Source organism: Eulemur rufifrons, chromosome 10, assembly GCF_041146395.1.
Source record: "Eulemur rufifrons isolate Redbay chromosome 10, OSU_ERuf_1, whole genome shotgun sequence".
In the NCBI taxonomy this organism is placed as follows: Eukaryota; Metazoa; Chordata; class Mammalia; order Primates; family Lemuridae; genus Eulemur; species Eulemur rufifrons.
Genome location: NC_090992.1, coordinates 14,254,861 through 14,282,792, shown reverse-complemented (window position 1 = coordinate 14,282,792; position 27,932 = coordinate 14,254,861). Strand labels below are relative to the sequence as shown.

At 39.9% G+C, this 27,932-nt stretch overlaps 1 protein-coding gene across 1 annotated transcript in view; it reads right to left on the bottom strand.

Annotated features, from left to right (window-relative positions):
- The window catches only part of UBTD2 (ubiquitin domain containing 2), a 37,340-nt gene extending 28,399 nt beyond the window's left edge, over positions 1-8,941 (bottom strand). Inside the window, exon 1 of the mRNA XM_069484194.1 lies at positions 8,656-8,941. Within this exon, the coding sequence (XP_069340295.1) occupies positions 8,656-8,725 (70 nt within the window). The 5' untranslated portion in view covers positions 8,726-8,941. The remainder of the gene's footprint in view (positions 1-8,655) is intronic.
- Between the last annotated feature and the right edge of the window lie 18,991 nt (positions 8,942-27,932).

Genomic DNA, 27,932 nt, shown 5'->3' with positions numbered 1-27,932 from the left:
TTGTTTTTTTTTTTTTTGAGACAGGGTCTTGCTCTTCCTTCAGGCTGCTCTCAAACTCCTAGCCTCAAGCTACCCTCCCACCTAGGCCTCCCAAAGTGCTGGGATTACAGGCGTGAGCCACCGTACCCAGCCAAGACAAATTTCTTACACCACCTCTTCACTGAAGCTTTCTGACCCTGCTCTCCACTAGTCCTTGAACTTTTATAATACTGTTTTCATTGCTGTAGAGACTTTTAAAACTTTACCTAAGTTTTATTTAGATATATGGTTTCTGCAGCAGACCATAAGCTACTTGATATCATAGAGCAGGCCTTATTTATATCTCTAATTACAGCTAGCTTCAAGTGGGGAATTAGAATAATAGAGACTGGCTATCTTTAAAAGTTTCAGGAAGACATATCTTAACACCTAAGAAATAAAGTGTTTGACTTGGGTTGAAGGCAGATTCATAACTAAATGAACTGGACTATTAATATTTATTACTCTGCCCTGTTGATATTTTTGTCACATAGTCTACAAGCATGGAAACTATCTGAAGAATACAAAGAAACAGTCTGACTTTGCTTATACCTAAAGCCAGTTATAATAAATGCAAAAAAATTATCTAAATGTTTTCCTGTGAGGGTAAGAATTCAATCAGAAAAGCCCAAAAGTCACTAATTCATTACTTAGCTACTAATTCATTACTTAATCAAATTTTGAGCAAATGTGTGTCACTAAGACCCCAAGGTCAAGCAAAATTCATTGGAAATGACTTTTACATGCAAATATTTCATTTTTCTTAGATGTCTAACTTCAACAAAAATTGCATTTCAGAAAACAGGGCTATAATGGAAACTTCTAAAACTTTTATTGCAAACATGCAAAAATATGGCATTATAATACCCATTGTATACTCAGCAATATCTAACCTCTTCAGCTGAATATATGGATATATTAAAAACCAAATGTGATTCTTGCTGACTATACATCAAAGTAGCTGATGCAAGACGATATGTGCTGATTGTTTCTGGCCAACACACCGGCATCTTTAAGTATATATGCATTAGTAAAGTCTCAGCCTATGGTCCTTGAACTACCAGTGAATCAAGAGGAGCCTGCTGGCCTCCTATAATTTTAGCTGTCCAGATCATTTCTTTCTATTTTTAGTAGAGACGGGGTCTCGATCTTGCTCAGGCTAGTCTCAAACTCCTGAGCTCAAATGATCCACCCGCCTCGGCCTCCCAGAATGCTAGGATTACAGGCATGAGCCACCACGCCCAGCTCATGTCAGTTTTTAATGTAAACTCTAATGCAGAATCTCTTCCCAAAGAGGATTTGGCTCCCATACCTGCCCACCCAGAGTACTAATGTAGTTCCAACCTACACCTTCTTGCTACCCATTTTCTTTTTGCTCCTCTCCCCACAACCCTACTCCTCCTAATAAAATCAGCCACCCTGTGAAGTAAATGCCTATTTCACAGCGTAAGTCTCTTTCCAAAGTGGTATGAAATTTTATGTATCCCTTTCATAAAGCCCCAGAGCTCACCGACCCAGAAAATATGAATAATTTTTACTTACACTGTCACACTATGGATAAAAGACTTAATCTTTAGTCCTCTTGATGCTCGATTTTGCTTCATTCTTTACTATAGGCTCAACCCAAAGAATAGAAGCATAAGGAAATTCGATAAACAACCCAGTTAGATGACATGTAGAAGTAACATACGGGACACTGAAAATACATAAGAAAGAGGGGCATATGACACTCCTGGTGAAGAAAGTCTTGCAGGGAATGTGTTTGCCCTGAACCACACCAACCTCAAAAGGGCTCTTGGTATATTCTAGGGTTGGAGGCCCAAGAAGTCTACCTTGTTTTAGGACACGCGTAACAACCTACAGCTAGAATTTCTGCAACACCACAACTAGAATGAAAAGTTACTAAACCTAATTATTTTCTGAAATTATAAGAACGATATGTTCAAATACAACCAGATCTATAAGGTTCACAGGCAGAGAGAACTGTTTTCCTGTTTCCCAATAATTCAACAAAATTCAATATACTAAGTAGCTACTTATGTGTCAGGCCTGATCAGAGGTGGTTTCTCTCATTTATCCACCCTCTCCGAAACGCTCATGATTCACTTCTTAGTACAATCCTTAGTACTTTCCTCCTCTTTCACCTACTTATACCAGTCATCCACTTTTATACCTTCAGTCAACCTCCCGCAGCTGATTCCAAAATCCATATTCATAATCCTAAACATCTAGGAGTTCCAGATCTAAATGATGTCTCCACTTAAAAATTCTTGTCATCTACACCTTAACACACAATGCATGCTGAACTAGGGCTTTCCCCAGATATCTTTCTTATTCCCCAAAACCTGTCAAGGTACTTCAATATTCCTGGTCACTGGGGGTCACAAATAAGGAATTATTTTACTTCGTTCTCTTCTATATCCCTACATCTGATAAATCACCAACTCATGCCATTTTTTTTCCCTAATGGGTTCCTCATTTTAGTTTCTTTCCACTTTAAGCAATCACTGCTTCTCAAACTTTAATGTGCATAGGAATCACTTGAGAATCTTGTTAAAATGCAGATTCTGATTCATTAAGTTTGAGGTGGGGCCTGAGATTCTGCATTTCTAATGTGCTCCTAGGTGATGCCAATGTTGCTGGTCAAGAGACCAAAGTGCTAGATTGTAAATTCCTTTGAGGGCAGAGACTTTGTTCCCTCTGTTGTAATCCCAGTAATGAGTATATATAATAGTGGTTCAACTAATATTCAGTGAATTAATCACAGCAGTCAGTATACCCTTTTCATCAGATGTCAGATGATGAGCTCTTCTCCAGAGCCTGTAGTAACATCCTACTCACTACCTGTCCAGTCTCTCCATCATTTCCTGCCATACAGTCTGCTCCAGCCAAGGCAGCCACCTTACTAACCACTACCAATGCATGTATTATTTACAACTACTTTCAAGCCTTGGTTCATAACCATTCCTCCATCTCGTATGTACTCTCCACCAGTCTACAAAGAACGTGTCTTTAAAAAACTAGTTTATCCTGATCACTTTCAAATCGGACCAACCCTGGCCTGGTACGGTGGCTCATGCTTATAATCCTAGCATTCTAGGAGGCCGAGACAGGACTGCTTGAGACCAGGAGTTCAAGACCAGCCTGAGCAAGAGCGAGATCCCATCTCTACAAAAACCAGAAAAATTAGCCAGACATGGTGGCGTGCATCTGTAGTCGCAGCTACTTCGGAGGCTGAGGCAGGAAGATCACTTGAGGCCAGGAGTTTGAGGTTGCTGTGAGCTATGATGATGCCACGATACTCTAGCCAGGGCAACAGACCAAGACTCTGTCTCAAAAAAAAAAAAAAAAAAGAAGAAGAAGAAGAAGCCTGACCAACCCTGGGCTACTAAGATCACTTTGTTTTCTGTATTCCTTCAGCACTTGCACAGTTATACTATGTTATTATCTGTTTATATAGTGCTTTATAGTTGTTCCTATGTGCATATTATGCTTTCCTAAAAAAGAATTTTTACATACTCAAGAAACAGAATCATGATTCCTCTTTTTGGAACCACATGACCAATACAATGTTGGGCATACTGTGGCTACTCAATGCTTGCTAATTGTAAAATGCTTCCCCCCAAAATACAACCATCATCTCTTGATTAACAAATGGAAGAGGGTTTATGGATTACTTTTGTCAACTTTTAAAAAACCATTTTACTGCTAATAACCAGATAAGAAAGAGGAAATAAAAGTTTAACATTCCTAGTTGAGAAAACAAATGTTATAAGATTTGTGACTTATTGGCTACAGATCTATTTTTTAATCCATCAGTGAAGGGTTCATTATATATTTAAAACTAAAACTAGAAGCACAAGCAACAAAAGAAAAAACAGATTAACTAGACTTCGTTAAAATTACAAATGTATCAAAGGCTATCATTAAGAGAGTGAAAAGACAACCCACAGAATGGGAGAAAACATTTACAAATCATGTATCTGACAAGAGTTTAATATCCAGAATATATAAAGAACTACAACTCTAAAAAAAAAAAAAAAAAAAAAAATCCAAACCACCCAGTTAAAAATCATCAAAGGACTTGAATAGACATTTCTCCAAAGATACATAAATGGCCATCAAGCACAAGAAAAGAGGCTCAACACCACCACTGATGAGGGAAATGCAAATCAAAACCACACTGAGACACCCACTTCACACCCACTAGAATTGCTATAATTTAAAAAATAGAACATAACAAGTGTTGGTGAAGATATGGAGAAACTGAAATCCTCATTAATTGCTGGTGACAATGTAAAGTGGTACAGCCACCATAGAAATGGTTTGGCACTTCCTCAGAAAGATAAACACAGAATTACCATATGACCCAGCAATTCCATTCCTAGGTATGGAGCCAAAAGAACTGAAAACAGGGACTCAAAACAGACCCTTGTATAACAAAGTTCACAGCTGCATTATTCACACCAAAATGTGGAAACAATCCGAACGTCCATCATCAGATGGCAAAATGTGGTATATACGTACATGGATTATTCAGCCATAAAAAGGATAAAGTACTGATATATGCTACAGCATGGAAGAACCTGCGAGACATTATGTTAAGTGAAATAAACCACAAAAGGACAAATATATGATTCTACTTACATGAGATATCTAGAATAGGCAAATTCATAGAGATAAAAAGCATAATAGATTAGTGTTTACTAAGGATTGGGAGGAGGGGTGAGCAGGGAGAGACTGCTTAATGGAACCAGTTCCTGTTTGGAGTGATGAAAAATTTTGGAAATAAATAGTGGTGATAGTTGTTTTAATACTGTGAATATAATTAATGCCACTGAATTGTACGCTTAAAAATAGTAAAAATGTCAAGTTTTACGTTGTATGTTTTACCATAATTTTTAAAAATGAAACGGGGGGGGGGGGAGGGAAGGAAACTAGCATTCTTTATTACAGCCCTGGGTTTAAGTTCTGACTGCCATTTACAAGCTATGTGATGTTGAATAAGTTATTTAATTTCTCTGGACTTCAATTTCTTTGTCTATAAAGTAGAGATATTATCCACCTCACGGGGTTGTTGAGGATTAAATGAAAGAAACTATTCACTTGCCACAGTACCTGTTACATAATAAATACTGGATAAATGGTAGATGTTATTCAAAAACTATTGTTACTCACCGAGTAGGTGTCTGTAAGGCTGCTATAAATGGATATCTGAAAGAACTCCATGATGTTCCCAACACATTCTGAAATAACGTCTAAAGAAATGAATGTCCAGCATTCAGTTATCCTCCTGTAGACCTGGTAACTAGTGACCACCAGGTTCAGTTCTCTTGGGATATCACTGATTGTACAGAATAAATGACACACCCAGAAAGTGAGATATACTTTGTACATGACCACACTTTCATTACAGAGGTGAACAAAGGAGGTTGTTGGCTGTCTTCAATTAATATAATTTTATTGGGTTTCCCCATATATTTCTTATTTTAAAAAATCATAAGAGATTTAATTTCTTAGCAAATGCCATGAGCTAAAGCCTTGTCTAGAGGCCCTAAGTGGCAACCCCAGCATCACAATGTCATCATAACAAGGCTGAGAACCATACAGAATATGTCTAAAAATGTCAAAACAATGGGAAATTCTAGAAGCATGGAAACTTGGAGAGAACTGTTAAATAATCTTGTATAACTTCTATGATATACCTGTCTTCATTAAAATTAGGCATTAAAAAAAACAGCCTAGGCCGGGCGCGGTGGCTCACGCCTGTAATCCTAGCACTCTGGGAGGCCGAGGTGGGTGGATCGTTTGAGCTCAGGAGTTCGAGACCAGCCTGAGCAAGAGCGAGACCCCATCTCTACTAAAAATAGAAAGAAATTATATGGACAGCTAAAAATATATATAAAAAATATTAGCCGGGCATGGTGGTGCATGCCTGTAGTCCCAGCTACTCGGGAGGCTGAGACAGGAGGATGGCTTGAGCTCAGGAGTTTGAGGTTGCTGTGAGCTAGGCTGATGCCACGGCACTCACTCTAGCCTGGGCAACAGAGTGAGACTCTGTCTCAACAAAAAAAAAAAAAAAAAAAAAACAGCCTAAATAGCTGAAACTCAAAAACTAAATTCTAGGCAAGGTATGCCAGAGGAAGATACTTTGTACAAATGATTCCAAAACAATAGATAACACAAATTTTATAAGGTGAATTAAGCCATTTCCATATTCTATAGTATCTTGCAAAAATTTCCCAAATTTCTTCAAAAAGGTTACCTACCTAATAAGAAAGCTTTTCTTGAAAGACACACAAAAATTTGTGTACATAAGAGATGGCCCCAGAGGTAAAAACAAAGTAGTATCTCAAATGGTCAAAAAGATTTTTTTAAAAGTCCTTTTTTTTTTTTTTTTTTACTAAGGCTGGCTGATATTTAGAAAGGGTCAAGCCATTGTGTGATGTTTGCACAACATTGTCAATGTAAATAAATCTGTCATGAAAAGCTCAAATCTGTCATGAAAAGCATATGAAGACTGTATCTTACTCAATGTTGATAACAGAATTTTCATAACCCAATACATCCAGATTAATATTACTAACTACGACTATGTGTTTGAAAAGCTAAGGATCTGTGCCAACAGCCTTAGGAAAAAGTCTTTCCCTTCCCAACAGAAACCTACTTAGTGAGCAAGAATTCTTAAACATGTTAACCTGCAACACACCTGAGCTAATTTCATTAAACCTCAATTAACTCTTAACTGTTATGACAATAATGGAGAATAAAAGCATCTATAATTAATTCCAGAAACAATCCTTTTATCCCACACAACCTCTTTCCCCATTCCAGTTATATCAGAGCCCATGCCCTCTCTCCAGAAGAAAATAAATAAGTTTGGTGGTTGACGTTCCTTTTTCTAAACTTTACTTTGGAAAAGTATAGCATAGCTTACAGCTTACAGTCCAGAGAATTCAGTCTCAAAGAAACTGATACTATAGCTATCTAACTGGATAAGGCTGGTAATAAATTACCCAAAGCTAAGATTTCACGCTCTTAAAAGCCCATACTAATAATGCCCAGCTGGTCCTAAGTGACATTACCAAAAGGCTTAAATAAATTAGTTCAAGTGTATTACAGAGAAAAATATTTATGACAATTTTTTAATGAGTGTGAAAAAATAATTAAAACTAAACACTACCTATAACAAATACTGATATATTTTGGTACCACTAACAATCACCTCAATTAGAGGAAGAATCATTTTGACCCCCGATTTGACCTTAACTCAAGGCTGTTTTAAATCATGCCCTTTTTATCTTCCTGTTTTGTCACTGAGGATCTCATTAATGTGCCACCAAGTAATAATGCTATGACATGAAATGCACTATAAAGCAGCATTTTCACGCACTACTTTTGTCAAGACAACCTTTACTGAGCTATCAAATTACGTGCCTACGATTTAGTTATACAGGAGACCCACAGATTTTAATAAAGTGGCATGGCTAAACACGTAATCCAGGAAATCCATCAGCCAAAAGTCAGGTGTACTGGTTTATGGACAGACCTTAAGTAACAGGGTAAAGCAACTAGTCTAAATGGTAGTATGTTAAGAAAAAGTTGTAAACCCTCCCACACCAAAACAATTCAGGAACTTACAAAAATGCGTCTAACGTTAGGTGGGAATCAAACCACCACTGCCATCTTTGCTCTTCCTACAAGCTGTTTTTAACTAAGATACTCCATAGAATGCACTCTGTAAAAGGTCACTTAAGTAAAGGTAGAATTAATTTTATTATTATATCGCCATACAACTACTATTGATTGGATTAAAAGACTTCTCAAGACACAGCTATTTACAATAAAATAGAAGTGCGTTCCCTGTTAGAAAACTTTTGAAGTACTGACCCTACTGGGGTAAGTCAGACTCTTAATGCATTTGTACTTTTATCCTACATATTTTCCTTTTACGTAAGACGGATCGGAATTTGACTAGCCCACCCCGACAGCACACCGGCCCAACACCCTCAAGCTGTAGCAAGAAGCCACGTTTTACTTGGGCAGACCGTTTCCCCGCCTCTCCTTAATACAATGCCCGTGGCCACTTGAGACTTCCCCAGCCGAGCTCCAGAAACTCGCAGGTTTAAATGGCCAAATTGGAACCAACCCGGGCAGCTGTCATCTGAAACTCAGGAAAGCTGAGACCAGCCAACTCTGCCGAACGAGGAAGGGTGCGGAGAGATGTGGCGGGGGCCCCTTGGAGGGAACGCGTTAGTTTCCCTCCCACCCCCATCAATTCGCTTTTCTGCAACCCCAGCGCCGCCATCCTGTTCCTGAATAATTAAACGGACTGGAGCTGTAGTGAGGTGGCCAGAAGGGCAGTCCGGGGTCCGAGTTCCCCGAGCCGAGCGGTGCGGTCTGCGAGGCCGAGGGCGACATCCCTGGCCTGCAGAGGACTTTTATCCGGAGCTGCCGAGGGAAGGGACGACCCCCGCGGCCCGCGGGGCAGCCGGAAGCCGAGCGCGGGCAGTGACGTGGAGAGGGATGACAAAGGGGCGCGGGGGCCCGGCCGTGCGGCCCAAAGGGGTCTGGACAGGTGGCCGGGCCTGGCCGGGAACAATGGGGGGCCGAGGCTGCCCCCTGGCGCTCACCTACCTCCGGTGCCCTCCGAGTTCTCGTTGAGGCTGCCTGAGGAGTCGTGCTGGGCGCCCACACACCCGCCCATGGGGGACCCCGGCGCCTCGTCCGCCACCTCCGGGCGCTTGTCCAGGCCCGTCGCCGCCGCCGCCGCCTCAGCCTCCTCCAGCGCCACCGCCGAGCTCCGGACAGGCCCGCCGCTCAGCTCGCCCGCTGCGGCCCAGCCTCCGCCCCCCTCGCCGCTCCACCCACCGCCTTGGCTCGGCCCCTTCCTCCGCGCCCACTTCGGCCTCAGCCCCCGGGCCGCCCGCCCGGCAGGCCTGGCCCGCGCGTAGCCCCCGCCTCCGGCTCGGCCCCGCCAAGCCGGGGCTGGCCCATCCCGGGCGGGCCGCAGCGCCCGTGTCGCCCGCTCACAGCTCCGCACACCCGCGCCCAGGCGAACCCCGCGCCGGCGCCGTCCGTCCGCCAGGCCCCATCAGCCCCCGCCCCGCGGCGCCGCCCTCCGCACCCGCGGCCTGGGCTCTGCCGGGCCCTCCTGGAACCGCCGCGGAGGGGCGGGGCCGCGGGAGGCCGCGCTCTGATTGGCTGCGACGGGGCCGCGAGCGGAGCAGGGAGGGGAGCCGAGCCGAGGAGGAGGAGAGGAGAAGGGGGTCGCGCGGGGAGGAAGGGAGCTGCGGCGATGAGCGAGGGTGGGCGACGAGAAGAAGAAAGGAGCGGGGAGAAGGCAGGGAAAGACAAACGAAAGTGAGAGAAGAGAAGTGGGAAGGGGTGATACCGAGTTTCTGGCTCCTTGGCGGTCACCTCTTTCTTTCTGGTGGAGGCGGGTCGCAAGGGGGCACCGTGAAGTAGTGAGGGAGACTCGCAGGCGGGGACGGGGCGGTTTCCCAAATAACAGGGGCCCGGGGGGAGGCGTCCTGGCTGGACGCTGAGGTCCCAGCACATTTCGCATTTGTGTAGAGCTCAGTGGGTTGGTGCCCACGCTCTGGGCTTCCCTTTCCTGCCCTTCCCCCTTTCCCCCTAAAATCACTGTGCCCCACTGGGTGGAGGCCGTCACTGTGGCTGCAAGCTGGACTCCTGTTAGAGCCGAGGGATCCCGGAGGGGAGAAGCGCTGAACGCAGTTCGGCGGGCGTGGGTTTGTTTAATTTTTCGCGAGGTGGATTGTTCAGACAATACTACTTGTCAAGATCCTGCCTTTAGGTATCTTAAATCATCTTTAGAACAAAGTGAAATATAAATAAATGAAATACCCTGCTTTTCTAATCTAGAATTTGGCACATCGACCACGCCCAACATTCTTGGCGGTTACTTTTCCAATCTCAGCCAAATTGTTAAAGTCCCTTTAGAATCGTGCTTCTTGCTATAATGCCTTAAAATTTTTATCATCCTTCTCGGGCCTTCTAAAGCTTATTTCTGCCTAACAGCTGTTTTAACTATCTGCTCCATTTTTATATCAGAATCTTTTTTTATCATCCTGGGTCAGCTTTTGCTTAGCATTAAAAAAATTTTTTTAAGTGAAATACCTAAGAAAGAGACGTTTTGCAGTTTGGGATTTGCATTTAAATATATTCTCATACTGCTGGTGGGAGTGTAAATTGGTTCAATCTTTTTGCAAAGCAATTTGGCAATGTAGATCAAGAGACTTAAAGATGTTCATACCCTTTGACTCAGGATTATTCCACATCTGGGAATCCAGCTCACAGAAACAGTCCAAAATGCAAAAATTTAGAGATAATCAGACGTTAAACAAACAAAATCCTACACTTATATTAAAGCACAGAAATGTCGTGAGATATAAAAGTGTGCTATACTAAACTTATACTGAAGAATTAGCATTGTCCTCAGCTGTGGTCCTGAACATTCAAAAAGAGCTCATATACAACTGATGTTTTTATGAGTTTTCAGAGGTTGCTGTGGCATCAGAGGCTGTGTCAAAAAGCCTTCTGTCTGATCATTTTCAGCTGAGTATTCACGTTGGCAGCTAGACATCACTTCATCATTTCCCTGAAGGAGAGAAGCTGCGTGCTGAATATTTGCAAAGAGATTGCTTTGTCCTGAATTTCGCACTAGAAATTGCAGAAATCAAGACTTCTACCATGTCTATTAAACAGATGGTAGGCACCCAAATGAGGAGGGCTTTCTGATGAGCACTGAGGAGTTGGCACTGGGAAGAGAGAGCAATCTCATGGAGAAATTCTCAGCAACGGGTGTCCTCTGCCCTGCCTTTATCTTAGAACAGAAACACATGTTCCCTGGAGGCAGAACAGTGTAGCATTAAGGGCCCCAGATCTATTAACTTCCTGGGTTGGAATCTGGTTTCCATTGTGTACTAGCTATACAACCTTAAATTTCTATAGAGTTCAGTTTCCTCACCTGTAAAATTGGGCCAATGATGCCTCAAGCTGTGTGAGGACTCTTTATTAACTCTTCTCTTTATTTTGTGTCTAGCTAGCATCACCTATCTAAATTTACTGGATAACACCTTCTATAGAAGCAATCCCTTCTTTTTTAAAATTTTTTTTTATGTCAGCATATTGTGAGAGTACAAATATTTAGTTAGGTTACATATATTGCCTTTACCCCACCCGAGTCAGAGCTTCAAGCATGTCCATCCCAAAGATGGTGCACACCGCACCCATTAGGTGTGAAAATACCCATCCCCTCCTCTCCGCTCCCACCTGCCCAACACCCGATGAATGTTATTAGTATATGTGCACTTAAGTGTTGATCAGTTAATACCAATTTGATGGTGAGTACATATGGTGCTTGTTTTTCCATTCTTGGGATACTTCACTTAGTAGAATGGGCTCCAGCTCTATCCAGGGTAATACAAGAACAATACTGGATCTCCATTGTTTTTTGTGGCTGAGTAGAACTCCATGGTATACATATTTCACATTTTATTAATCCACTCATGTATTGATGGGCACTTGGGTTGTTTCCACATCTTTGCAATTGTGAATTGTGCTGCTGTAAACATTTGAGTGCAGATGTCTTTATTATAGAATGTCTTTTGTTCCTTTGGGTAGATGCCCAGTAATGGGATTGCTGAATCAAATGGTAGTTCTACTTGTAGCTCTTTGAAGTATCTCCATATTACTTTACACAGAGGTTGTGCTAGTTTGCAGTTCCACCAGCAGTGTATAAATGTTCCTGTCTCTCCACATCCACATCAGCATTTATTGTTTTGGGACTTTTTGATAAAGGCCATTCTCACTGGAGTTAAGTGATATCTCATTGTGGTTTTGATTTGCATTTCCCTGATGATTAGAGATGTAGAGCACTTTTTCATATGTCTGTTGGCCATTCTTCTGTCTTCTTTTTAAAAGTTTCTGTTCTTGCCCTTTGCCCACTTTTTGGTAGGGTTGTTTGATTTTTTTTTCTTGCTGATTTTCCTGAGTTCTATATAGATTCTAGTTATCAGCCCTTTATTGGATGTGTAACATGCGAATATTTTCTCCCGTTCTTTAGGTTGTCTGTTTGCTTTCGTGATAGTGTCCTTGACTCTGCAGAAGCTTTTTAATTTGATTAGGTCCCATTTATTTATTTTTCTTGTTGCTGTGATTGCCTTTGGGATCTTCTTCATACATTCTTTGCCTAGGCCAATGTCTATAAGAGTTTTTCCGACATTTTCTTCTAGAATTCTTATAGTTTCATGCCTTAAGTTTATGTCTGTTATCAACCGTGAGTTGATTTTTGTGAGGTGACAATCCCTTCTTTTTGCATGTCCACATGTGGTTTTCTATTGTTTTATATCTTTATGGAGATATACATATACCATATATTTCACCAATTTATTTTTAATTGACAAATAGTAATTGTATATATTTATGGGGTACAATGTGATGTATTGATATATGTTTACCATGTGGAATGATGAAATAAGGCTAATTAACAAATCCATGACATATTTATTTTGTGGTGAAAACATTAAAATCTACTCTTATGGCAATTTAAAAATATACAATGTGGCCGGGCGTGGTGGCTCACGCCTGTAATCCTAGCACTCTGGGAGGCCGAGGCGGGTGGATCGCTCAAGGTCAGGAGTTCGAGACCAGCCTGAGCGAGACCCCGTCTCTACTAAAAATAGAAAGACATTATATGGACAACTAAAAATCTATATAGAAAAAATTAGCCGGGCATAGTGGCGTATGCCTGTAGTCCCAGCTACTCGGGAGGCTGAGGCAGTAGGGTCGCTTAAGCCGAGGAGTCTGAGGTTGCTGTGAGCTAAGCTGACGCCACGGCACTCACTCTAGCCTGGGCAACAAAGTGAGACTCTGTCTCAACAAAAAAAAAAAAAAATAAAAATAAAAATATACAATGTATTATAATTATAGTCACCATTCTATGCAATAGATCACCAAAGCCTATTTGTCCTGTCTAACTAAAACTTTGTACCCTTTGGTCAACATCTCCCTTTTCCCCATCCACCCTCCCACCCCTTCACCAATTTCAATTGTACAACTCAATGGTTTTTAGTAAATTCACAATTTCAGAACATTTTCATCACCTCAAGAAGAAACCCCATACCTATCTGCAATCATTCACCATTTCCTTCCACCCCACTCCCACCCAAGCCCTAGGCAACCACAAATCTATTCTGTCTCTATAGGTTGTCTATTCTGGATATTTCATGTAAATGGACCCATACAATAGGTAGTCTTGTAACTGGCTTCTTTCATATAGCATAATATGGTTCATCCATGTTACAGTGTGTATCAGTTCTTCATTCCTTCTTATGGATAATATTCCATTGTATGAATAGACCACATTTTTATCCTTTCACCAGTTTATGGACACTTGGGTTGTCTCCACTTTTGGCTATTATAAGTAAAGTTGCTATGAACATTCATGTACAATTTTTGTGTAGACATATGTTTTCACCTGTCTTGGGTATAGGAGTAGAATTGCTTGGTCATATGGTAACTCTATGTTTAACTTTCTGAAGAATTGGCAAACTGTTTTCCAAAGTGGCTGCCCCATTTTACATTACCACCATCAATGTATGAAGGTTCCAGTTTTTCTACATCCTTGCTAACCACTTCTTATCATCCATCTTTTATTATAGACATCTTAGTGGGTATGTAGAATATCTCATTATGGTTTTGATTTAATTTCCCTAATGGCTAATAAAGTTGAGCATCTTTTTGTGTACTTATAGACCATTTATGTATCTTTTTTGGAAAAATGTGTGCTCAGATACATGCCTTTTTAAAATTGGATTATTTTGTCTTTTATATGAAGTCATAAGGATTTTTAATATATTCTGGATATGATTTCCTTAGCAAATATATGATTTGTAAATATTTTCTCCCATTGTAGGTTGTCTTTTAACTTTCTTGACAGAGTCTTTTGAAGCACAAAGGTTTAAAACATAACTTTTTTTATTTTTAGAGATGGAGTCTTGCTATTTTCCCAGGCTGGACTCTAACTCCTGGGCTCAAGCGAGCCTCCTCCTTCAACCTCCCGAGTAGCTGGGACTGCAGGGACATGTCATCATGCCTGGCTAATTTTAATGAAGTCCATTTTACAATTTTTTTCTTTGGATGAATCTGCTTTGGGGCTCATATCTAAGAAACCATTGTTTAATAATCCAAGGTCATGAATATTTATACCTATGTTTTCCTCTAAGAGTTTTATAGTTTTATCTCTTACATTTAGGTCTTTGATCCACTTTGAGTTAATTTTTTATTGTGGTAAAATACAGATACCATGAAATCACTTAATTTTTATATATGGTGTAATGTAGGGCCCAACTTCATTCTTTTCCATGTGAATTTCCAATGTCCCAGCATCATTTGTGGAAAAGACTATTCTTTCCCTATTGAATTATCATGACACCCTTGTCGAAACAAGTTGACCATAAATGTTAGAGTTTATTTCTGGACTCTCAATTTTATCTCATTGATCTTTATGTCTTGATTGTGCAAGTACCACATTATTTCTATTACTTTAGTTTACAGTAAGTTTTGAAGTTGAGAAATGTGAGTCCTTCAACTTTGTTCTCATTTTTCAAGATTGTTTTAGCTATTCTGGGTCTTTCACATCTCCGTATGAATTTTAGGATCAGCTTGTCCATTTCCACAATAGTAATAATAATAAAGCAGCTGGGATTTGGGTGGGAAATGTGTTGAATCTGTAGATAAATTTGATGAGTATTGCCATCTTAACAATATTAAACCTTCCAATTCATGAATGTAGATGTTTTTTCACTTATTTTTGTCTTAAATTTCTTTCAATGATATTTTCTTGTTTTCAGTGTCTTGTGCTTCTTGTTATTTTTAAGCATTTTATTCTTTCTCATGCTATTGTAATTGGATTTGTTGTTTTCCTTTTTGGATTGTTCATTGCAAATGTATACAAATACAAATGATTTATGTGTATTGATCATGTATCCTGCAACTTTGCCGAACTCACTTATTCTAATAGTTTTTGCTACATGTATTTTAGGGCTCTGTTGTTATGTGTTATATGTTTATAATTGTTATATCTCCAGTGTCTTGTTTACTCAGCTAATTCTTCAGGGAGCATTGGCAAGGGGGGGAAAGGGAGGAGAAAAAAGTGGGAAGATGGAAAAAAAGGAAGGAGAATGAGCTCCAGTACCTGTAAAACTCTAGTATGGGTTTCAGTCACCTGGAGAGCTTGATAAAATTACAGTGTCCCAGAAATTCTGATTCAGTAGGTCTGGGGTGGATTCTAGGAACCAGCATTTTTAACTCACACATCAGGCATTTCTTGATGGAATTTGGTCCACAGGTGGAATTTTTGTCCAGGACAAATTTCAATTCTCCACACTCTGTGCCTGTTTTTACTTTAGTGGTTTTTTATCCTCAACAAATAGTACCACAATCCACCCAATTGCTTAAGTCCCAAACCCAAGAGTTACTGGTGATTTCTCCATCCTTCACCTCCCACACCCAATCCATTGCCAAGTCCTCTTTAGCCACGAAATATATCGAGTCTCCCTGCTGGCTCTCCGTCTCTGCTGCCACCACTACCTCACACCTTGGCTGTGACAATACCCTTCCGACTGGCCTTCCTGCATCTTCTCCTGCCTCCTCCTCCAATACATTCTCCAGCCAGCAGCTAGCATGATTTTGTAAAAAAAAAAAAAAAATACAGTACACTACATATACTTAGTGTATCATTTTATAGGATTGCCATATGTATACACCTATGAAACCATTGAGATAATGAATCAACATAATAAACATTATCAATCAAGATCATGAACAGCCGAGGCGGGCAGATCATTTGAGCTCAGGAGTTCGAGACCAGCCTGAGCAAGAGCGAGACCCCGTCTCTACTAAAAATAAAAAGAAATTATATGGACAACTAAAAATATATATAGAAAAAATTAGCCGGGCATGGTGACGCATGCCTGTAGTCCCAGCTAATCGGGAGGCTGAGGCAGGAGGATCGCTTAAGCCCGGGAGTTTGAGGTTGCTGTGAGCTAGGCTGACGCCATGGCACTCTAACCCGGGAAACAGAGTGAGACTCTGTCTCAAAAAAAAAAAATAAATAAATCATGAACATATTCATCACATCTAAAAGTTTCCTCATGCCCCTTGGTAGTCCCTCCCTTCTGTACCTCCCAGTCACCTGTCCCCAGGCAACCACTGATTTGCTTTATGTCACTCACTATAGATTATTTTACATTTTCTAAAAAAAAATTGTATAAATGAAATCATACGGTATGTACTCTTTTTGGCATGGCTTCTTTCACTCAGCATAATTATTTTGGGATTCAACCATATTGCAGGGTTTGTTTTAATTACTGAGTAGTTTTCTATTATATGGATATACAAATTTGTATAACTACTTCTTGGACATTTGGGATGCTTCCAGTTTTTGGTGATTACAAGCAAAGCTGCTAGGAACATTCAGGCACAAATCTATGTATGGCACATGCTTCCCTTTCTCCTGAATAAATGCCCAGTAATTCAGTAATGCAATGGATAGTTCATACGGTAGGTGTTCAGGTGTTTTTTTTTTTCCACAGTAACTGCCAAACTGTTTTCCAAAGTGGTTTTGCCATTTACATCCCTACCAGTAGTATATGAAAACTCCATTTCCTCATCCTCTCCAACACTTGGTATAGATCAGTTCTTAATATTAGCAGTTTTCATAGTTGTGTAGTAGGTATCTAATTGTAGTTCAAATTTTCATTTCCCTAATGACTAATGATGTTGATCATCTTTTCATGTACTTCTCTGCCCTTTGTATGTCTTCTTCGGTGCAGTATCTGTTAAAATCTCTTGCTCATCTTAAAAATGAGTTTTTTGCTTTTTTTAATTATTGCTGAGAGGTTTTCTTTTTCTAGTCAGAATTGGATTTTGATTTTTCCAAATGCTTTTCTACTGCTATTGAGATGATCGTGTGGTTTATGCTTTTTAGTTTGTTATTATGGTGAATTACACTGATTGATTTTCAAATATTAAACCAATCTTGAAGTCCCTGGATAAACTCAACTTAATCATGTTGTATTGTCCTCTTTATTAATATATACCGTTGAGTTCCATTTGCTAAAATTTTGTTCCAAATTTATGCATCTATGTTCATGAGAGATATTTGTCTATAGGCTTTTTTTGTTCTTTAAAGGTCTTTGTCCAGTTTTGGTATCAGGTATCATTTCGATTTTATGGAAGAGAAAAAGGAACTCTAAAGAACAGAGGAATAGCAAATAATAAGCCGCCACTACCCTTGGGGCTGAGATAGTGCACTTAAGAACAAGGCCCCTCCAGAACTAAGGGCCAGACCTTGTTGGAGGGGACATGGTCGTGGCTTGGTAAATGGCAGTGAAGTTCCTGTTGTGCCACACCACTGGAAGCTGCTGGAAATCCACTCTCTAGGACTTGCTGGAAATCCACCTGTATGATGCTGAAAAGCTGTTTAGTGAGGCATCTCACTTAGAGCCATTCTGCTATGAAACTCCCTGAGGGGGCGGATCTGGGGAGGCTGCTGGTTGCTAGGTGTTGTTGGCTCCTGTGTATTGCAGGAGCTGAGCCTTGGAGAAGCTGCCCGTCACTGCAGAAACCTGGTCCTGGAGCAGCTTAAGTACTGAGGGAGCCCCACTAGGAAAGCTGTTTGTGCTGCAAAAGTCAGGCACAGGGGGGAGGTGGGGGGGCTGCACAGATCGCAGGAACCTGGCACTGGAAAAGTCACCCATGCTGCAGAAACCTACCAAGTGAGCACAAGACAATTCTTCCTGCAACGTCTCTCCAGTGCCCTCTACTGTCAAAGCTAAACATTGTGCCAGCTGGCAAAGTTACAATATTTAGGGCCCATACTCATTTTCACAGAGCAGGCAATGAAGAGTGAATTTAGACCTGAGATGCAATAATGTGATAACTGGCATAATTTTCCACCTGGAACCTTTAAAACCTTGTACTTTACAACTCTTGGGTATAAGGAATTACAGAAATTACAGAATTGCTACATATCCGAATCTACGGTATATATGTAAAGCATATGTCATAAGAAAAGCTCATGTATCCAAGGAAAATTCATAGGCTTGTTAAAAGAAAACTTTTAGACAAATTAAATTCAACAAAGTTTATTTGAGCAAAAAATGATTCATGAATCAGGTTGCTCTCAAAACCAGAACAGTTCAGAGAACTCCAGTCTGGAATGTGGTCAGGCAGCAATGACCAGCAATGTGGGCAGAAAAGAGAAGTGAGGTACAGAGGTAGCTTGATTGATTACAGCATGATGTTTGTCTTATTTGAACGTGGTCTGATCAATTGGCCACTTGCGACTGACTGAAGCTTGGCTGCTGTGATTGGCTGAGACTCAGCTATTTGTTAGAAAAGTATACTCCTAAGTTAGGCTTTTAGTTAGTTTACATATTAAGTTAGTTTGCAGTTTGTTCCATGAAGACTCAAGTACAGAGGCTTCCTCAGGCCAAATTTAGTTTAATTAACAATTCTCTCAATTTTTGAGAGATTGACCAAAACCTTGGGCATTGATGCTACTCTCTGTCACCATTGTAAACAGCCTTATTTGGTCTCAGTATGAAATTCACAAGTCACATCAGTTGAATAATTCTTTGCTGATATAGTTAAAGTGCTCAGTGCTTGCTGGATGGCTGCATGCCAACACTTAAGACTTGGGAGGACACGGTGCACCAGACTGTTATGATGACTACCAGGAGGATACAAAAAGACTGAAGAGTACTCTTTAGCAGGAGCCCCTGTGAGCCGAACTGACCCAAATCAAACAAGTCAAAGTTCAGGCAATATAGGCAGTTTAACAGTATTTAAGTTCAACTGGTCACAGTCCTTGTTCAGAGTGTGATGGCAATTAAGGACCGTAGTCCACCATAGAATGGTCTGATTTCAAGAGGTATCCAATTTTGTTGTTAGCCTATTAATATAAGTCATAGGAACCTTAAGACCCACTAGGAGAAGAGTGAATAACCCAAGAATAGCCAAGTTTGCCATCCACCACTTAGGATGCCTGCAAACCAACTGTTAGTTGCTCCTGTAAACACATCACATTTCCTTTCCCTGAGAAAGTTCCTTAATGTATTTGGTGGCGGTGTCTTTTTTTTTTTTTTTCAGATGGGGTCTCACTATGTTGCCCAGGCTGGATTCAGACTCCTGGGCTCAAGTGATCCTCCCACTTCAGCCTTTCAAGTAGCTGGAACTATAGGCTCACACCACTATGCCCAGCTGCCATCAGCCAGATTTTAAATCAAGCTTTCTATAGTAGCAAAATCAGAGGACAGATAAGTTCAACATTCAGTTTTGTTCAACACCACACATAAGCCCCCAACATGAGCCCCCAACACCATGCATAAGCCCCAAGTGAGATCTAAAGCTGCATGGCATTCCATTAAGTGTTTTTTTTTTTTGATCATATATGTTATGCATGTTTTGGAGGACGACATCTACCCATTTGAACCCCTGGGAGGTCTGATAGGCCACAAAGTCCAAGATTTTCCTTTAATTCATGGATTAGTTTCAAATCCCATAATATCAGTATCCTACTACCACCAAGAGTGAGCCCCAAGGAACCCCACTGGAATCTTTCCTCAGTGGAAACTAGCTTATGTTCATAAAACCCAACAGTTGTCCTTTTTTTTTTTTTTTTTTTTTTAAAGCATAAGCTTTAGCTAAAGCCATTCACAAATTATGGTCCCACAGATTTTCCTATAGAGAAAAGGAAAAATTAGGACAGCAGAAAATGAGGGGGGAGAGAAAGGATAAGGCTTTCATGATGGCAGAGAAATCTTGATTCATGATCTTGGGAAAGCTGGCCATGTCTAGGATGCCATCTGTTTCTGGGGAAAAAACTTCCCTGGACATCTGTATCTTAAAGTCTCCAACAGGTGTACAGTTTCAGGAATCTCTAGGGGCCCTTTTGAGTTGAGAGATATAGATCCAAGACTTGAAGCCCTGAAGTTTTGCTGCAGAGAACTGGGTGTGGTCCCTTCGAATCAGAGTTCAAGGACAGTCTCTCTCTCACGTCATTTCCAAAAAACCCAATCTCTGAGTTTTGGATCATGAAAGGTCTGGTTGTCATGAGTTGGTGGGCCATGAAGGGCTTTTTCTTTACCTGGTGAAAATATGCTTTAGCATATTGCACTAAAGCCTTGCACTATCGAGTCAAGTCAGAGTTTATAAGAGTGGAAGATACATGAAGTATTAGGGGCATAAGCCTTCCAGTGACTGTTTCCTGAGGGCTCAGCATATTTTCCATTGAGGGTAGATCTGATTGCCATTAAGGCCAATAGTCATACCTTTAACCAAGGCAAACCAATTGATTCAGTTAACTTCTCCAATTTTAAGTTTTAAGGTGCCATTTGTCCTTCCAACCTTTCCAGAAGACTAAGGGTGATAGGGACAATGGTAATGCTATTATGTTCATAACATCTTATTTAATTGCATTATAACTTTTCCGGTAAAATAGGTACCTCTATCACTGGAGATTTCTCCAGGAATACCCCATAAATGAAACACATTTTTAAATTTTATTTTTATTTTTAATGAATTAATTTTTTTTAGAGACAGTGTCTTGCTCTGTCACCCAGGTTGGAGTGCAGTGGCATGATCATAGCTCACTGTAATCTCAAACTCCTGGGTTCAAGTGATCCTCCCACCTCAGCCTCCTGAATACCTGTGACTACAGGTGTGTGCCACAATGCTTGGCTAATTTTAAATTTTTTGAAGAGACAAAGTCTTGCTACGTTGCTTAGGCTGGTCTTGAACTCTTGGCTCAAGTGATCCTCCCACCTTGGCCTCCCAAAGTGCTGGGATTACAGGCATAAGTTACTGCACCCAGTCAAGAAACAGATTTTTGAATAACCTTTTAGCTACTGTTATAGTATTGACCTTTCTGCCTGGAAAGCTTCTATTCAGTCAAAGAACATAGATTATTACAAGAACCTATTCATATCCCATTGCAGGTGTCGAATAAAATCCCTCTGTAAATGTTCAAATGGCTCATCAGGTAGCAAAAATATACCACCTGAAGTTTTGATTGTCTTCCCAGGATTCTGGGCTTGAGAAACCAAACATTGGTTACAAACTATTTTAGTAATTTTAGAACAGTCATAACACCAATATTTTTTCATAATTTGTATCATTTTGTCTACTATGGAGTGAAGAACTTTTAATAATAGAAGCTTTAAGGACTCAGGAAGCACAGGAAATTTTCTTGGTAAAACACAGAATCTTTGTTTTTTAGGCCAACTACCTAAAAGGTAACAAAAATCTTTCACAATTTTCTATTAAGAGCAGAGGCCAATACTCTAAGAAAACCTTATTGTTTAAACAGAGAAGACCAACTTCTAGTTTTGCATCACTGTACTTCTGCTATTAATGCTCAATTTTTAGGAAAAAATTAAAAATAATTCCCTTCTAATCTTAGCCAACTTGATCACACATAAAATTCCTTTCACAAGATTCATCTTCCACAAATCTCCCACAACTTTCTTATCTATTCATTCAGTTTTTGTCTTACAGTTTTCCTTTTCTCATTTTGGAATGACCATTCTACTTTAGAACAAAAATTACTCTCTTTTTCCCTTAACAAAAACACATCTTCTTATACCTCATAGCTTCACTTACCAAAAACATATCTTACTTTCCTTGCACACAAAGGTGTTTCTGTTATTATTTCTAGTTTTAATTACCATATATTAGAATTTTTAACTCACTTTATTTCTAGTGAAAATCTAGGAAGTTTTAAGGTGCCATAAAGCAATCTTGAATTGTCTGTCGTATACCAACATTTTATGAATATGTATTTCATAATTTCTAGAAACATGTGCTTCCTCACAGAATCATTTTTTATGTTTACTAATAGACTCAAATATATTTAGCTTCTCTATACTGCATAAAAACAAGATGCAAAAGTATATATACTTTAAAATTATGTTCAGCAATTAATGTTTCAGTATTTTAACTTAATTAGAAATGACTCAGGAATTTCATAAATATATATTACTTAGTTCAACATAATATAACTTTAAGATTTCAAGTTATTAAAAAAGATTTTTGAAACTACAAGTTCATTTATACTCTTATGCCATTTATATTCACCTAATTTACTCATTCTTGACAGTTATACTTGAATTGTTCCTTAAACAAAGCTAGCCATTGAAAGAGTTCAGGAAATGCCACCCCAAAATATGTTTATTGATATACATATTATCAATATATTGATTACTTTGAGATGAAGGAACTTGAAAAATGCAAAATGAAGAGGCTTTCTGAATTCCCCTCCATCTGCCTAAAGACATATCCTACAAAAGAAACTCCATTGTCAGCAATCTTCTGAAGATTAACTCTTATCACAGGAGAGGAGGCTAGGAGTCCACCAGAACCAGACAGACCTTGTCACAAACCATCATCTATTCTTCTAAGGGCCCGTTCATCTTTCTCAAAAACCATTTACCCTGAGGATATCTTTTTTGTTCACAGCCTAACCATTTTACCCATTCCCGGAGGGGTTTGAGAAGAGGGGGGTTTCAGCTGACTGAGAGGTTCCCACGAGAGAAGCAGTATCAAGTAGAAAACACACAGAGGACAAATGCATATAAATGCTTTTCTGAAAATCATCCAAATGTCTATTAGACAGGTTCAGACACAGGGACATTTTGGACTTGATTTGAAACCTCCACCAAAGAAATGCTTTTTTTCTTCTCTCTGAGAAATTGGTTGATGACTGTCCCAGGAGTGAAGCATTTGGGGGCTTCTTCTAGTGGGAAAACACTCTAGGCCAAAGGCAGAGCATCCATCAGAGGGATGGCATAAAAACAGATAATTTATTTTCCAGTGGCCTGGCTATTTACGATAAAGGTAGGCATTTGGGGGCACAAGTTTCTTTAGCTTGGCACTCCTCAATTTTGTTTTAAAATATGTAAAATGAAGTCCTCTTGGTCCCTGCAGTTGTTGTAGCTATCGAGACATATGCCCATTTGCCTTTTGTAAGGAGTTTCCCCACTCTGACCACTGTAACCCTAAGTTACCTTTGGCAAGGCTCACCTATTTCTCTAGAAAAGCACAGGTTCTGTATCCATGGTTCTTACACATGAAATTGACTTGAGTTCCAAATGGAGGAATCCCAGACTCCTCGGATCCAGAATAACCCAAGATTTCCTGTCTTTTAGTAACCTTACCTACCTACTGAACCCAGTCCAGTTTCTGTCTGAGCCAGTCAGATGCCTGAGGCCTCCCTATAGGACACAGTCCTGTTTTTGTCATGACATCCAAACTCTTTCCAGATAAAAAATGCTCAGATAAACGTGGAGAGCTCAAAACACAAGATTGGGGAGTTCAGAATTCAAGAAAGAACTCACTCGTGACCACAGTTGCTTTTCAACTAATGGTGCTAGGACAACTGGATATCCACATAAGAAAGAATCAAGTTGGATTCTTGTCTCATATTATTATAAAAATTAACTCAAAATGAATTAAAGACTTAATGTAAGAGCCAAAACTATAAAGCTCTTAGAGGAAAACATAGGGGTAAATCTTTATGATGCAGTGTTAAGTAATGATTTCTTAGATACGACATCAAAAGCACAAGCAATAAAAGAAAAAACAGATAAACTGCATTTCATCAAAATTAAAAACTTGTGCTGAAAATGACACCATTAAGAAAGTGAAAGGACAACACATAGAATGGGAGAAAATACTTGGAAATCGTATCTGTTAAGGGTTTAGTCTCCAGAATACATTTAAAAATTCCTACAACTCAAGAACAAAATGCAAAACAACTCAATTAAAATATCAAAGGACTGGAACAGACATTTCTTCAAAAAAGATGAATGGCAAATAAGTACATGAAAAATTATTCAACATTACTAGTCATTAGAGAAATGCAAATCAAAACCACAATGAAATACCATTTCATCTGCAACATAGTGGCTTTAAAAAACCCACTAGCTGGGCATGATGGCGCATGTCCGTACTGCCAGCTACTCAGGAGGTTGAGATGGGAGGATCACTTGACTCCAGGAGTTCAAATCTAGCCTGGGCAACATAGAGACCCCATCTCTAAAAAAGATAAAACAAACAAAAAACCCCAGACAATACAAGTGTTGGTAAGATCTGGAGAAATTAGGACCCTCATCCATTGCTGGTAGTAATGTAAAATGATATAGCTTCTTTGGAAAACAGTTTGGCAGTTCCTCAAAAATTTAAATATGTAGGTACCGTATGACCCACTAATTCCACTCCAAGATATATACCCAAGCAATTGAAAACATGTGCCCACATGAAACTTGTACATGAATATTCATAGAAGTTTTATTCATAATAACCAGTAAGTGGAAACAACCCAAATGCCATCAGCTGATGAAAGGATAAACAAAATGCTGTAAATGCATGCAGTGGAATATTTTTCAGGCATAAAAAGGAATGAAGTATCGATGCATAATACAACATGAAGCAACCTTGAAAATATTATGCTAAGTGAGAGAAGGCAGCCAAAAAAGACCACCTATTGTGTGATTCCATTTCTATGAAAGTAGATTAGTGCTGAGGTGGGGGCGGGGAGAAGTGACTGCTAATGGGTATGAGGTTTCTTTTGGGGGTGATGAAAATATTCTAAAATTAGATTACAGTGATACCTACATACCTATGTAAAAATACTAAAAACTATTGCATTGTACACTTTAAATGGGTGAATTTTATGGCATGTAAATTATATCCAATAAAACCACTTTTAAAAAACTACACTGAGATATCATTTCTCACCCACCAACTTGGCAAAAATTAAAAACCTTGACAGTTCACTCTCTTGGTGAGGCCATGGGGGAAATAAACAGTCTTATATATTGTTGGTGGGAATGCAAATTGCACAATCACTAGAGAGGGGAATTTGGTAATACCTAACAAAACCACATACGCATGTACCCTTTAATCCAACCTTCTCACTTACCATGATTTACCCTGAAGATACACCTCCAACAGTAGAAAAATACATACACAGAAGGTTTTTCATTGCCACACTATTTATAATTGCAAAATGCTAAAAGTGACCTAAATGTCTAAATATAGGAATGAGTAAACTATGGTACATCGAATGGATACTCTGCAGCTGCAAAAGGAAAGAGGACAATCTCACGTCTTGACCTGGAGTGCCTGCCTTCCAAGATATTTTGTGAAGTGAAAAAAGCAAAACGTACATAACGAGGGCAAATAAGAAAACAGAACTACATCTGTGTATCTGTCCTAAAAGAAACATAGAAAGGATATAACAGAAAACAGTGAAGGTGGTTATTTATAATCTGTTGGGCATCGAGGATGGGGAACGAGCAGAAGGAACGTGGAAGGAGCTACTGTCCCTGACTATACTGTTTTGTGTGGTTTTTCTTTTTGATGTGTGCTAGTGTTCTATGTATCCAAAAAATAAAATAAAATCAACAAGGATGAGGAGACCAAAAACACCTAAAACTGAAAGCAAACTGAAACAAATGGATTTAACAGCATTTCCAACACTGAAGGAAAGAAAAGAGCTAATCCAAGTAACCCAAGAGCCACTGTTTGTATGTATGTCCTCAGTTTTGCTCAGGGTCGGGGGCAGGGGGGCAATTGCAAACAAACCCTGAATTCTTTTTTATTAGATTCGATTTTTGTACTGATATAGGCAAAACAATTCAGAAACTATCTTAGATATATTATAGGATTGAGCAAATGAGTAGATATGTTGATATTATTGGGAGCCAGAGTTCTCGCTGTGGAAAAAGGGAGATAGATGCATGGGGAGAAGGCCAAGAAGGGCCCTGTGACGATGGACTGGAATATTTTGATTTCCAAAATATGTATAAGGATGTGTACATGTGTTTATGTGTGTTTGCATGTATATATCCTTACATACACATATCCTTATATGTTCACATATACATATGCTTACGTGTGTAAGTATATTTTTATCTATGTAAGAGTGCAGATTATTATGTGTGTATGTGCCTAGAAGCAAAATAGTAATAAACGAACCTAGCACCCGGATCTTGGTCTCTGATACCATTCTCCACTACAGGCACAAGGACTCTTTGTAGAAATGGCAGATTCCAGGGTTGAAGGAGAAAAAGCACAAATGAGTCTAGAGCAAATGCCATAAAATAAGAAGTACTAAAAAAAATCATGGGGATATGTCACAAGGACACAGGAGCCAGCTTGAAGGGGCTCTCAATGGTGAAATCTAGGACAATTTGAGCACCAAAATAATTAAGGACAGTAATGAATTATAAATCAGTGAAAATAATAGGAATCCATGAGCCCATACAAATCATAAATAGCGAGCTGAGTGGGAGAGCAGGGTAGGCTCTTGCTTACAGTAAAATTCTGAATGCTGACTGGTAAATACGGAGGAAGTGCTGGAGTTGGAATATCATTATTTTCCAACTATAATAGGAAAGATTGGTTCAGGCAAAAAAATCATCAATGGGTGCTAAATATATGAAGGAAATTTTGATGTAGAGCTGGATATTTGCAATGTCTTAAAATATCTCCTTCTTTTTTTTTTTTTTTTTTTTTTTTGAGACAGAGTCTCACTCTGTTGCCCAGGCTAGAGTGCCGTGGCATCAGCCTAGCTCACAGCAACCTCAAACTCCTGGGCTCAAGTGATCCTCCTGCCTCAGCCTCCCGAGCAGCTGGGATTACAGGCATGTGCCACCATGCCCGGCTAATTTTTTTCTATATATATTTTTCGTTGTCCATATAATTTCTTTCTATTTTTAGTAGAGACGGGGTCTCACTCTTGCTCAGGCTGGTCTCAAACTCCTGAGCTCAAATGATCCACCCACCTCGGCCTCCCAGAGTGCTAGGATTTAAAATATCTCCTCACAGATTGCTGTTTCAAGAGAAAAAATAGTAACTATACACAGGAAAAAGAATGGACAACACCTTGACCAAATGATCAAAATTATCATCACCAACGTGAGGAAAATGGACACATTGTGCCTTCGAGTGGGATTCCCTAGGATGACACGTTGGCACTTGTGCGGTATTGTGACGGGGAGGCAGAACCTGAACGGAAGCGTGAGGAAGTGTGAGTCAAATCCAAATGGAGGGACATTCTATAATAGAAAGAGGGAAAGGGCTATATTTTTTAAAGTGTCAGTGAAATGCCATTAAAGTTAAAGAACAGCTGGAGAGCTGTTTCAGATTCCAGGAGACTAAAGAGACATGACTCTATCAAGGACATTGTTGGGTCAGTTGATAAAATTGGAATATGAATGGTAGATTAGATAAATATATTGTGTCAACGTGAAATTTCCTGAAGTTAACAACTGCTCTGTGACTGCGAAGCAGAGTGTCTTTATTCTTAGGCAAAACACACTGGTGTATTTAGGATAAAACAGCATGATATGTGCAACTTACTCTCAAATGTTTCCCCCCTAAAAATGTAAGAGAGCAAATGGGGCAAAATGTTAACAATAGATAGATCTGGATAAAGATGTTCTTTGTGCTATGCTATGTTTGAAATAATTTCCAAATAATGTATGCTCCCTCGTGTCCCAGCAGGTCAGCTGGGACTAATATCAGTTGGGATCAACCGGACTTCCCTCCAGGCTGAAGGTTCAATTAAGGCCTTAGGTGTCTCTCCTCTTCCTTGGACCCACGGGCTAGGCAGGATACCTTCCTTTCATGATTAAGGCACCAGTACAAGAAGGCACAGCCAGCTGCACAAACAGGCAGAGCCCTCTGTTTGTGTCACATCTGGCAACATCCTGCTGGTCAAAGGAAGTCATATGGCCAAGCCCAAAGTCAAGGGGTGGAGAAGGGCTTCCTGTCCCTGCCTGCAAAGTCCAAGGCAAGAGATGTGGACACATGGAGGGGAA